Source organism: Gorilla gorilla, chromosome 3 (genome assembly GCF_029281585.2).
Source record: "Gorilla gorilla gorilla isolate KB3781 chromosome 3, NHGRI_mGorGor1-v2.1_pri, whole genome shotgun sequence".
Lineage (NCBI taxonomy): Eukaryota > Metazoa > Chordata > Mammalia > Primates > Hominidae > Gorilla > Gorilla gorilla.
Genome location: NC_073227.2, coordinates 30,127,932 through 30,141,448, shown reverse-complemented (window position 1 = coordinate 30,141,448; position 13,517 = coordinate 30,127,932). Strand labels below are relative to the sequence as shown.

Below are 13,517 nucleotides of genomic sequence, written 5' to 3'. Positions count from 1 at the left end.
TTGAAAGATAGTTTGGTCCAACAAAATGTTCTGCATATTTTGGAGATGAGAAAGGAGTTGTGTATTACTTCCCACACTGTGAGGGAAGGTTGCTTAGACCTGTTGTAGAATCTAGTGGTGCCATTTCTTCTTTGAGTTCATCATGACAAAATATGATGATGATAATGGTGATAACTATTACGATGGTAGCTCTTACTGACTATGTGCCAGGGGCCATCCTAAACACTTTACATATGCTGCCTCATATAATCTTTCCCAATAGTTAAGTAGACACTATTCTTTTCTTTACTTTTTTTTTTTTTTTTTGAGACAGAGTCTTGCTCTGTTACCCAGGCTGGAGTGCAATGGCATGATCTCGGCTTACTGCAACCTCCGCCTCCCAGGTTCAAGTGATTCTCCTGCCTCAGCCTCTTGAGTAGCTGGGATTACAGGCATACATCACCACACCTGGCTAATTTTTGTATTATTAGTAGAGTTGGGGTTTCACCATGTTGGCCAGGCTGGTCTCGAACTCCTGACCTCAGGTGATCCGCTCACCTCGGCCTCCCAAAGTGCTGGGATTACAGGCGTGAGCCACCTTGCCCGGCTGACACTATTATTTTCTTCATTTTAGAGTGAGAAAACTGAGGGAGGTTATTAGTCCTCAAACATACAGCTTGTTCACAGTTGGAACTGGAATTCCAACCCAGGCTGCAGAATCCAAACCAGCATGCTCAGGTAGCTTTAGAAGTCATCATACAGAAGACAAAATTTGGAGTTGGACAAGTATTAGTGATTCAAAGTTGTGGGTGGTTTCTGGAAAGAGCGTTAGCTACAGAAAAAGAGAAAGAAGTAGTTGGTCAGTAAGTTAGAAGTTTGCTATGAGAAGTCTGCAGAAGAGGGAGAAGGTGGCACGCGACAGAATCGAATGATTGAATCTGATAGAATGGGCAGCGAGAAGACTTGTTATGAGGAAGCTGGCAAGTGGGAAGAATGCATTGGCTGTAAAAGTATGCAGACAAAATTCAATAAACGTTTACACTGCACATGATCCCATCCTCTCTGACTCTCTCTCCTGTTACCCTTTCCTTCTCTCAATGTACTTCAGCCCTGTCAACCTCCTGGCTGCCCTGCAAACATGCTATTCTTATGTTAGCTCTTGCTCTTCTCTCTGCTTGGAAGTTCTTTTTCCCTTGAGATGCCCATGGCTAGCTCCTCGCTTTCATCAGGATTCCAATTAAATGTTGCCTCTTTCATAAAGCCCTTATGGACCCCCTATATAAAAGTGATCTCCCTAGCAGATCAGTTCTGATTCCTTGATTTATTGTCAGTCTCTCTGCCTTCTAGATAGTCAGCCAATAACTGAGGGTCTTTGTTGTATTCACTGTGGTATCCCAGTGCCTATAATTGTGGCTTGTACACAGTAGTTACTAGATGTTTGCTGAATAATAAAAAAAAAATGTTTAGTGAAGACCAACTATGTGCAAGGAACTTTTCTAATTGCTTTGTCAATATAACATTGTTCTCAACTTCAAGAATCAGGGTTGCCTGTCTTTATACAGTGATTGCTACATGCCAGTCACGGCTCTAAGCCCTTTGCATCTGTTGATTTTCTTAAATCCTCACAACAAAACAATAATGTAGTACCAGTTATAGCTGATATTTGTACCAGGCCACAGGATTATGAAGTAGTGGAACTAGGATTTGAACCCAGACAATGGGGTGTCAGCATCTGTCTCCTTAACAATGAACTAAAAGAGTAAAAGGCTCTCAAGAAATATACAAATACATGCTATAAGGGCTCAAAGGACTAAGTAAATCGCTCGTGCGTTTGGGGGTGGGGAGAAGGGCAATAAGGTGTCAATTGAGACCTACTTGGAGAAAGGGGGAAGATTTCACTTGGTGACAGTGTGTATAAATAATCCAGCAGCCATAGGGAAGGCAAATAGTTTCACAAACACTTAGAAATGGCTTCCACCCAAGTCATGGCCAACTGACCTTGCAGCTGAGAGTGAGAGGGAATTTTAATTCAGTTTGCCTGGAGAACGGGTCAACTTGACCTTTCTTCTGAAAAGAGAGGCTTCATGCACTTGACTCTTGGGGACACAGAAATCTGCATTTTAATTTTGACTTCTCAAACAGTAACCATGGCCACAAGTGGTCTATTGGTTTCTCTTTACCTTCCCAACTATTCCCGGCCTTACTGTGCTTTAGAAGGGCAAATGACCTTGGGGGTGGTGAGCGATACCTCCTGGTTGACCTGCCTGGGAGATCTCAAATGAAACCCCCCACATGGATGCTTCTCCAAAATGCCACCAGTCTATGCCACCCCCTCTCTCCAAGGTGGTATTCCGCACCTCGGCCCTGCGATGCTCACCTGGAGTCTAAAGCCAGTGTTTCCCCACACTTAGCCGAGTCGCATGACCGGTTCTAGCTTCAATGGGGAAAGTTTCCTGTCTAGGAGTTCCGGCGCTCTGCCCGGCTCCGGAGAAGGGCATCTCCTTGCGCTTCCTCTCTGGTGTCCTTCGAACTCAGCCTAACTTTGTGCAGCAGTATTTCCAGTCTAGCTGTCCGAGATGGAGTCCCTGGGGGACGCAGCGGCGCGTTGAGAAGGCGCGGCGCCTTCGAGCCCCTCCCCAGAGCAGGCGCTGCTCGCAGTGACAAGGGGTCCTAGAGGCGCCCGCTGAGAGCCGCTGGCAACTCCCGGGGGTGCCCTGCCCAGCCCGAAGTCACCTCGGGTCTCTTTCGGGTCCATCTGCTCTGTCGCCAGAGGCACCGTGCCACCCGCTGCGCTTTCCGCTCCCCGCACCCCGCCCCCCGCATCCCCAGTCCGGTGACTTGGCAGCAGGTGGCAGGGGCGGCGCCCACGCGGGCGAGGGGCTGGGGTCCCCGCACTCGAGCCGCCCGTGCAGCCCGCCCGCTTCCAGCCGCCGGCGCGAAGCTGCCGGCGCCTCGGCCTCCCCCGCCACCCCGCGCGCCCCCCGCCGCCAAGGGCCGCGCAGCGCCCCCGGCGCCCCCCGCCGGCCTCCGCCCGCACCTGCAGCCCGCTCCGCGCGCCCTGCCCGCAGCCGCCGCCGAAGCTCTCGCTCCCAGCGCCACGGACGCCCCCGGGCCGAGCGGCGGTGCGCTCCCGTGCAGACCCGTGGACAGACGCCCCTGGCCGGTGGACTGCCGAGTCTCGCTTCTGCACCCTGCGTCCCCAGACATGAATGTGAGGAGGGTGGAAAGCATTTCGGCTCAGCTGGAGGAGGCCAGCTCCACAGGCGGTAGGATGCAATAAGCTTGCGAGCGGGCGCCCGCTTCCGCCCTCCTTCCCTCGCGAGCCAAGACGGCTGCCCCTTCCCTTCCTCGGCTGGGGACGCTTGTTGCCTTCGCTGCATGAGACACAGTCACCTGGCGGGACTGGGAAGGGGAGGTGGGAGCGGCAGGAATGGGGTGCAAAGGAGAGGGGGGTGCATGCAAGATCCAGGTCGGGGAAGAAAAGATGTTTGAAGTGTGTTTGAAACTCGCCGGTGGCAGGGTCCCCTGCGATCCTGTGCGTACTTTTGCCTTCTCTGAAAATTTCCGAGGTTGTTTATGCATCTGCCAGATGACTCCAGACCGCACGCTTCCTTCCCCTAACACCTGGGGATTAATGAGCTGAAATAGTATTGATCCTCGCCTTCCACTTTTCCTTCATGCCCCCACACGTTTCTTCATTACAACTGTATTTTTGTCCCCTGGTAATATACTGGCGGCATCTTGCCCATGTCAGATTCTAAAGCAGGAGCGTATGGCTTGTTTTATGGCTAGCTTCAGTTTAGTGTGTTCAGAGAAAATGGTCCTCAGTGACACTTGCAAATAATTTATATACAGTACAGCCTTGGAAAGGTATCGGGCACTGTGTTAGGAGCTTGGCTTTCAGAGAAACGTGCGTTCTGCGAAAGCAGAGAGAAATGTTTTGCTGTTTGGTGGGATCCATAGAGAAATAGGGGACGATGCCCTTCCACAAAGCGTCTTGGGTTGCATCGATTTGTTATTAGGTGGTTTTGATGTGTACAGAGTATTTTACAGGAGCCGGAAATAGAATGGAAGTGATTTTGGGGCACATGAGAGTGATAAAGGGCTGGACCTCTCCCTGATTACATAAGCTAAGGGGTCACATATGGCTATAGCATGGTTTGGGTTTAGAGGGTGAAAAACTTGGACTCGAGGGCTGTAAACTTGCAAGCAAAGAGGTGTTTCCACTTGCTGCCTTCTTTAGTACTCAGGGAAATAGAGTCACCTCAACAACTTGAGTCAGTCATTCAAATTTATGGCCGTGAGAAATGGAAATAGACACCCTCCCTTTCTTTTCTTTACTCCAATAGTTAAGGTCATCGTAACCGGGAGGACACTAGTCTCACTTGAATATGAAATTTTAAAGAGAACAGTCTTAATCCTTTTGGACTGGAAAAAGTAATATGAACATCACCTGTAAAGCCCCACATTTGACTTGTAACTGTGTTTAGTTCTGTTTTCACTTATGCCTGGAGATGCCCACTCATTACGAGCCAAGCATAAGTAGATTATCTCTTGTGAGAAATGCTTACAATCTTTAAGAGATCAAATGTTTCCTGAGTGGCGTGTTTAATGTAGAGGGCTCAGTAGTTTTTGGGTGTTGAGTTGAGTTCGTAGGGTCTCTGTCTTTGCAGTTCTTTAGAATTAACAGGGTAGAGGGCTAGCGCTGTCCTATTAGAGACACATTCACACACGGCAGCCCAGGGAACTCAAAGCTGGAGCAGATGGCAGGAATGTCGTCTCAGGATCTGGATGGCTTGCATTGCTTGGCTCCTCAGTGACCACAGCTCTTTGACTGTGCCTCTTCTTCCATCAACCGGATGGGGATTGAATCAGCATGTCTAGACTATGCACAGGGTCATGGGTGGCCATAATCACTGTAAATGGGAAATGAAGATGAAGTCACACCTGGGGAGTACTATACATTTAAAAAAGCAAACCTTTTACTGCTATCTCCAGAATCAGCATGTGTTCACTGTTTATTTAGAGAACAGAAATATGTTGATTTATACCTTGGCTAAGGTGAGACCAAAGTGATGAGTTTTCTGGCTGAGAATTGATTTGACACCTGTTTCTTGAATTGTATTCACAAATTTTTAGTTAGTTGTCATATGATGAGAAGAATAAAGAAAAAATAGTTTGGATTATCTTTTTTATTCTTGTTGATATTGCTTCAAAGCTAATATTAGAGAATGATCCCCAAATATGTAATACTATTTTCACCAAACATATGCATAAGTACTTTGCTTACTTGTGACCAGATATAGGGTGGTCTTTACTAATCCTGGGATGAGAAGGGATGATTTTTAAAGGCTTAAACTCTGTCTTCCATTTTTGTTTTAAAATAATAGTCCCGATCTCTTGTTCTCTTTCCAATAAGTAGGCTATTTATATAACTCCCAAACTATCTTGTACTATCATACAGTTTTTCCTTGAATATATATCTCTGGAATGGAGGTTTATAAGATGATTTAGCTGGAATCTAAGCAAAATTTAACTGGAAGATCTGAGAGAAATGTAGGTGGATGATAGAGAAATCAAGAATTAGAGAAGTGTGAGTCTGTGTGCGTATGTGTATGTATTTTATGACCTGACTTAGAGTTAGAACACTGTGAAAAATGGTTTGCTGAAAGGCAAAGGATGAAACTACATGAATGGAAAGTAGAGAGGAAATGTTGGAAATGACAGAACAGAGTCGAGTTGCAATTCTGAAACTTTATAATAATTTAGTTTAAAAAGTTCGTTCCGTACTCTCTTCTCAACAAGTAAACGCATCTAATATGCTAACTGATGAACACCACCTGTAAATCACTGTAATTGACATTGTTAATGCCAGAGAGGACAGAAAATGGGTGAGTTGTGCATAAGTACATACAAGTAGAGAAGGTTTCTTACAAATTAGAGTGCTCACTTTTGCCCTGCCAGCTTCCATGTTAAACCCAAATCCTGACCAAAATACATTTTTCATTTCATTGTCTAATCCCATTATTTTGCACTCCTGCTATAAAATCAGACGTAATCCTGCTAACAGTGGAGAGACTGAGGGAGATGATAATTCAACTATGTTTGAAAGAGAATCAGAAACAAGGTCAGAGGAAAAAAAAACCTACAAAATTATTCATTGGTGTCCTTAATTTGTGCCATCTAACTTAGGGATGGCAGATGTTATGTGATGTAATCTACAACTAAAAATGAGGAAAATGTATGTTTCAATAGTAGAGTAAAAAAATGTCTTCAATTTTGAATTGCCATTTGATGGATGTATCGTGGCTTTGGCTTAAGTTTCATGTGTTTTAAAAATAAGGCAAACTCAAATTAGTAATTCCACAAGGGTAATATTGAAAAATCCATTTATTCTGAATCCATGAAAAGCTTTTCATCATAGAATCATTATTTTATTTTCTTTATGTCATATAAATGTAAGGGGTGTACTAAACAAATGATAGGACGAAGTGTTAAAATTCAGCCACCCTCTCTCCCCAGGCCTGAAGCTTATGCCCTCTCATAAAATAAAGCTGTGGATGGTTTGGAAATTAATGAGCCATGCAATATAAAATCTGTGTGCAAGATTTCTGGAGAATTGTAGGCCAGATAGTGGTTGATTGTTTTGAAGATATATTTCTGGGCTTAAATTATTAAGCCCTTCTTACTATTTTTTGTCCGTTTATTTATTTTTCATGTTCTCACTTTTTCCAGAACATGTGAATAATATTGCTTTTCTATAATACATAGCAGAATGTGGTTTTTTACTTAATAGCCTCTCTTCTTAGCGACTATTTCAAGTAGATTAACGTGTGAGGCAGGGAGGGTGTTGTGGGAGATGAGTATTTTGTTTGTTCAAGGATCCTTTGCAAGTCTGAAAAATCTTTCAAAATTATATAACTGCACCCATTATTATAAATTAATTTACCCTTGGGCATTGAAGCACCCATTTGCTTTCCAAAAGTATTCATTTGGTTAAAGGTCCTGAGGGACTTTTCTCAATTCGTGTCCTCCTGAACTCACTGGGATGTTTCATGCTGTTTACCAACATGTCTTGGAAGACTGTGAGCTCTGTGAGAGCAGAAGTATTCTGTCCTGTCCACCACTTTATCCCCAGTATTGAGCATGAAGTCTGACTTGTAATATTTGCTCAACAACAGATATTGAATGAATGAAGCCTTTCCCACTTGCACTGAATTATTCTCCTTTCTCTGATTTCTCTCAGATCTCTCTCTCTTTTTTTTTTTTTTTTTTTGAGATGGAGTCTCATTCTGTTGCCCAGGGTGGAGTGCAGTGGCGTGACCTTGGCTCGCTGCAATCTCTGCCTCTTGGGTTCAAGCATTTCTCCTGCCTCAGCCTCCCGAGTAGCCAGGATCACAGGTGCGCCCGCCACCATGCCCGACTAATTTTTTTTTCTTTTTGTATTTTTATTAGAGATGGTGTTTCACCATGTTGGTCAGGCTGGTTTTGAACTCCTGACCTCAAGTGATCCTCCTGCCTCGGCCTCCCAAAGTGCTAGGATTACAGGCGTGAGCTACCGCGCCCAGCCAGATCTCCTTTTATGACACTGATTTCCTCTTTTTGCCCATTTTGTGCAGCCTTTCACATGGTTGTCTTTTAATTATCTTCTCCCTCTATACTCTCTTCCTAATCGAAGTGCGGCTTTGATTCTTATTTTGATGGGGAATTATCTCTTGAGTGTATAGTCTGCTCCATTCCTCTTCTGCTGGTCAGACTCATAAGAAAGTTTTACCAGCACCTTAAAGTCAGTATGTCTAAAAAGACATGCTCTATCTTCTGAAAACAATTATTGTGGCAACATTTTTTGAGGCATGTTGTTAAAAAAAAAAAAAAAGCAAAAGAGTCTCCTTCTCTATGGTATTCTCGTCATGATGAATAAGTCACCAAGACTTGTTGGTTCTTTCTGTATTTTATATCTGTCTCTTCCTTCAATTTCCATTTCTACCACCAAGATTATGTTCTCAGCATCCTTTCTAGGCCATGATGGTTACATCCTATTTGCACTAACTGCTTCTCCCCACTCAAAACCAACTAAATTTACTGAAACCTAACTTGAGTCATAGATTCTCCTGCACAAAATCTTTTAATGCCCCCCTCCATTACTTATAGAATCAAAAATACAAATTCCTTAGCTTGATTTTCAAGGCTCCTACGAAAATCATGACGCACCTAGGTCTACACCTTGATCTGGCTAAACTGGACTGTTCCCTGGTCTCCAAACATATCTCCTTTTTTCTTTCTTTCTTTTCTTTTGAATCAGAGTCTCACTCTGTTGCCCAGGCTGGAGTGCAGTGGTGCCATTATGGGTCACTGCAGCCTCGAACTCCTGGCCTCAAGCAATCCTCCTGCCTCAGCCTCCTGAGTAGCTGGGACCATAACCAGCTATATCTCCTGTTTTACCCACTGCTTAGAATTAACTTCCTGCCCTCACATTGCCCAGTGAAAATCTGTATATCCATCAAGACACATCTGAAATGTAGTGTCCTTCTCTTGCAGCCTTACTGATTTCTCCCTGACTCCTCCCCAAATAATTATTCTTTGAATTTTCATAAGTTGTTTTTCTTTTATTGTTGATATAGATCTGAATGACAAGGCAAAATTCACTGGACATAATTTGTCTCATTTGCATATGTTCTGTTGACTTTTTGATGGCAAGTAGTACCATGCAAGAATTACTAATTTTTGTACCTCTAGTAAGCACTTGTACAATGCTTCACAAACTAGCAGACATTTAGACCAGGAATGGTGGCTCACACTTGTAATCTCAGCACTTTGGGAGGCCGAGGCTGGCAGATCGCCTGAGGTCAGGAGTTTGAGACCAGCCTGGCCAACATGACGAAACCCGTTCTCTACTAGAAATACAAAAATTAGCTGGGCGTGGTGGCAGACACCTGTAATCCCAGCTACTTGGGAGGCTGAGGCAGGGAGAATCGCTTGAACGCAGGAGGCGGAGGTTGCAGTGAGCCTAGATCGCACCATTGCACTGCTGCCTGGGCGACAGAGTGAGACTCTGTCTCAGAAACAAAACATAACAGAACAAAACAAAAAACTAGTAGATATTTAAACATATTGATTGAATTAAATCACGTTGTCCCATGGTAGACCCACCAAAGACCAAAGTTACAATTCACATTTGATTGCATGTTAAGCCATGGGCTGAAAGTGACTTTTGGCTCCATGTGTTTCCATTCAGTGGACTGAGTTTATGAGCACAGTACATGACATCAAGATAATGCTCCTTTGAACTGTGAATGTTCTTGCATCTATAGCACCATGACTATCAGAGTGCACAGTGTTTCTGAAAAAGCTTAATAGATGCCCAGTGTTTTTGTGTATTTAGGGCAGTCATCAGTGTCATCTTTGGGTGTTGTTACTATGACATTCCCTCGTTCTTACTCCCTTCCAGATCAATGATCACCTCCAACATCAGTAGTCTGAGGGGCCTCACATCTCCTGGCCCCTAACCCCACAAATGGCCCTTTGTAAATTTCCCCTCAGTGAGTGAATGCCTACACCACCACATCCACCACCATTATTCTCATCAGATGATAGATCCTTGCATTACAGCAGTGGATGTGGAAAGGAATGGGAAAATTTAAAAAGGCATGGAGACGTCATTCAGTGTATATACACCCATTTCCTCAGGTGCATTTCCTTTTATATCAGATTTCACAGTGAAAAATCAGGCTGTATTGAGAGGGAAGTAAGTGGGAAGTGAAAAGTGTGTCAAGGCTGAGACAAGCAGAAGTTCAGCTCCTTTGCTGTCATTGCTGTGGCTGTATCTCCTCTTCTTGCCCAGTCTTTTCACTACAGGCTGTGCTATATGCGCACACATGCACGTAGCATTAGAAAACCTGAAAAAGGGGTGACTGTCAGTATTTAAACATAAAAACTCCTCACACACTCTGACAATATAAGGAATAATTTGAACATGGATATAAATATAGAATTTTCCATATTGAGCATTTGGCCATCATGCTCATGTTAAGGCTGATTTTTCTTCCTAAACGAACCCAGCCAGTGTGGTTGAGTGGCTCTCTCATTGGAAATAGGTTGTCAGTTTAAATACCCTTTGGATATGTTATTGACCTTTTAGAAACTTCTCTCCCTCTACCTGTCCCACCCCAATTATTTATTTAGGTAAAAATGAGTCCTCAAAACATTTTACAGCAACAATTTTTAACTTTTTGGTTACCTGAAATTTGTATTGGCTTAGGGAAATGTCCCCTTTTGTATTCAGACAACATCTGCTCATGAAAAGTCTTTAGGGAATTAGATCTGTTTTTTTTTTTAATAGGTCTTTACTTCAAAAAGGTTTTGGAGGAAAAATAGACTTCCATCTCCAGATGTCAACAGTTCTTAATATTCTGAAGGAGCTTTTGAGTGAAGCAGTTTATTTAAGAAGTGACATTATCATAGCCCAGATCAGAATCAAAATCAGATTGGACTGATAGCAGTATCTACTGCAGTCTAATGACGATTCCCCCACAATCTATGTCTTTTTTTGTTGTGCTGTCTGTACATTGTTACATATGATAAGATGTCTGAAAATCTTATTATTTTGTTTTTTACAAGAAAAGACATGACTTCTAAATGTCTTCATGAGTTTCATGATAATATTGGGTATATATAGCATACGTAGCTCTTAAACTGATCTACATCTCCAAATAGATATTCTGCCAGGGGTTTTATTTTGGGTTATAACTTTTTATAATTTAATGAATATTCATTATGATAGCATGAGAAACTACTTTAAAAAATGGTCTAGCCCATACCTTTTATCCATGCTTTGCATATGGTAATTCACTCCATGAATAAAAGTGTCTTATGGTTACATCTAAAGGCAAAGATACAGGGTTGTACTCCAACCCATTCTACTGTAGTGGAACTGATCCTCCAGTCTTCTTGTGTCCACAGGGAATTTGAGAAAAAAAACCCAAAATAATATAGAACTAACAAACAGACATTTATAAAACAACTCTGTGAGATATAGTATTAAGAACAAGTTAAATTTGGAGAGAAGTTTAATTTAGAGAAATTTTAATTTAATTTAGAAAGGCGAGAATATATGAAGTAGCCATTGAGTTTAATGTTGCTGTTTCTTTCTTTTTTCCTCTGTACAATGGTGGTAATGATATCTACTTATAGCTTATAAAGATCCTGTAATGATGAAATGAGATCAATTCAGCAAATATTTACAAAGAAACTACTTAGTATTGGGACGACTGAGACATAGAGTCTACTTCTAGAGAGCTTACTGTTTATCCAAGATTTAGTAACTGAATATGCATGAGGCATTGATAGTCAAGTTGAGGAGAAAATAAATGCCTAAACATGTTTATTTTAAAATATTCATTCTCATAACAGAGTTAAGGATGAAGTGAGATGGATATTTAAAAGCAAAATTACTTCCAGTTGGTATAAGTGCTGTTCCTGTCCAAGTGGAAGCACACAGTGATATTGAACTTGACCTTTTCCTCTTTGGGGACCTATAGAATAAAGCTATGAAAAGAAGTGGGCTTGAAGTTCTGTGTTTGTTCTATTTTCCATTTCTTCCTGCCCTCTACCAGTTTTTCTAATTGTAATGTGGGTTTATCTTTCAGTCACCTAAAGACATTACATTATCTAAGCTATTTTAAAGATTTTAAAAACCTTCTTTGATACTGGAAGTCTGTAAAGAAATGCACCTTTTTCGTAAAACAAATATGATTTGGAAGCTTGGAGAGTTCAAGTGAGCTATAACTTCTGTTTAAAGATAATCCTAAAGGAATTGAAAATGCTCAGGTCTCTTATTGGGAATTTACATGATGCTCTGGTGTAGGCAGAGGCATTTCAAATAGGCATTTCAAATTGGTATAGGAATTTTCAAATTAAATAGGATGTTTCTCTAATTTTTAAACTTAATTTTGGGAATCACTTATTTTAGGGATATTATTATACATCATCTAATATTTCAAGCACTTGTGAAAGTCACATTCTGCTCAACTTTTCTCACATCCTTTCCAAGAATTTTAAATCACTTTTTCCATATCATCTATTTTCATAAACTCCCTTTAATTTGAAGATGAGTCTTTTCTACTTTGATGCACATTATTATTGCAGTGGTTATCTGTTCCCTGTCCGCTCATGGTCCAGTTTCATCAGGATTTTCTGCTGAAGTCATGATATCTGAAAGAGTTGGCACATACTCTGAAACGCAGGTGCACTGTGTTAATTTAAAAGTTGTGGGGAGGAAAATCTTGGGGAGAAGTATAAAACAATGAGAGTGCAGAAACAGGCATTGAGAAACATGGAAAAAGGAAGCCAGAACCTGTAAAATACAATATCCAGGGACATGGAGTGAGGGAATTCTCTTACTGTGGATTTATAGAATAAATCTCATCTTTTAAAATGGAGATGTTGTAAGATAGTTTTTAAGAAAGGGCACACATCTAAACTGGGAAGCTGGAAGGTAATAAATACTAACACTTCTGATGTAATTTAAGTACAGGAGTCTCCGCTACACCCCGTAAGTCCTCTAGTTAAAGTTATGGATGTAATCTCCAAATGAAAATTAGTCATTAAAAAGTACTTTGAAAATTGTTGTTCACCTCTCAGAATAAACAGTGAGAATGAAAAGTCCACCACCACTACAATGGGAAGATTAAACTGTAAAAGTGTAAAACTAACTTGTTAGAAGAATTGCAATTTAAGACATAGCTTTATTTATCCTTGGATCCCTGAGCATGAGATTGTGGCCTTCCATAACTACTGTTACAGCAAAATTTTAGATCTCAATGACAGTTATAATTTCAGCCTCAATGTAATTTGTGTTGTGTAGTTTTAGAAATATTTTTGAGAATGTTATTAAACAATCATTCATTTAAAATGCATTTATCAATCACCTCCTATATGAGAGACACAGTGCTAGTAAAAGTTTCAGAATATAAAAAGATATGTTAATTGCTTAGGGTATAGGAATTAAACATTTAAATCATATCTTCCTTCTCTACCCCAGACTTCTACTTGACCCAAATTGTGTATTAATTACATAGTGTATGTTAGTTTATTTCATCTTCAAAGCCACGTGCTAAATACCTTCCTAGGACCCCATTGTATGTTCTTAATGAAGGATATCAGTAGTTGCAGTCCTTGTCTTCTGTGAAATAATAAGCTGAAGGAACACACAGTAAATCTATGATAATCACATGGTTTGTTATTGAGTGATAGTGGTTTTTTAGAATCGTGTATATACAACACAATCGTGTATAATACAGAATCGTGTATAATACAGAATCATGTATAATACAACACAAACCTTACGTAGAAAAGAGCATTATTCTGTAGATTAAATAATATTACTACTCCTTCATATCAGTGGGGGCTTCCCCAAATGTGAGCCAATTGATTCTTTCACAAAACATATACTGAACATCATTTACCAAGTATTCTTCTAGAATACAGAGTTGAAAAATATCCCATGGAAAAGAAGCCCTGAATCTAAAGAGATAGACATG

General features: G+C 41.3%; 1 protein-coding gene across 3 annotated transcripts in view; it reads left to right on the top strand.

Annotated features, from left to right (window-relative positions):
- Positions 1 to 2,824: 2,824 nt before the first annotated feature.
- KCNIP4 (potassium voltage-gated channel interacting protein 4) overlaps positions 2,825 to 13,517 on the top strand; it is a 1,217,373-nt gene continuing 1,206,680 nt past the window's right edge. The window contains exon 1 of one of the 3 annotated variants that reach the window (XM_063705093.1): positions 2,825 to 3,245. In XM_063705093.1, the coding sequence (XP_063561163.1) occupies positions 3,185 to 3,245 (61 nt within the window). In that variant the 5' untranslated portion in view covers positions 2,825 to 3,184. The remainder of the gene's footprint in view (positions 3,246 to 13,517) is intronic. The other 2 variants (XM_063705092.1, XM_063705094.1) reach the window with 2 other exon arrangements.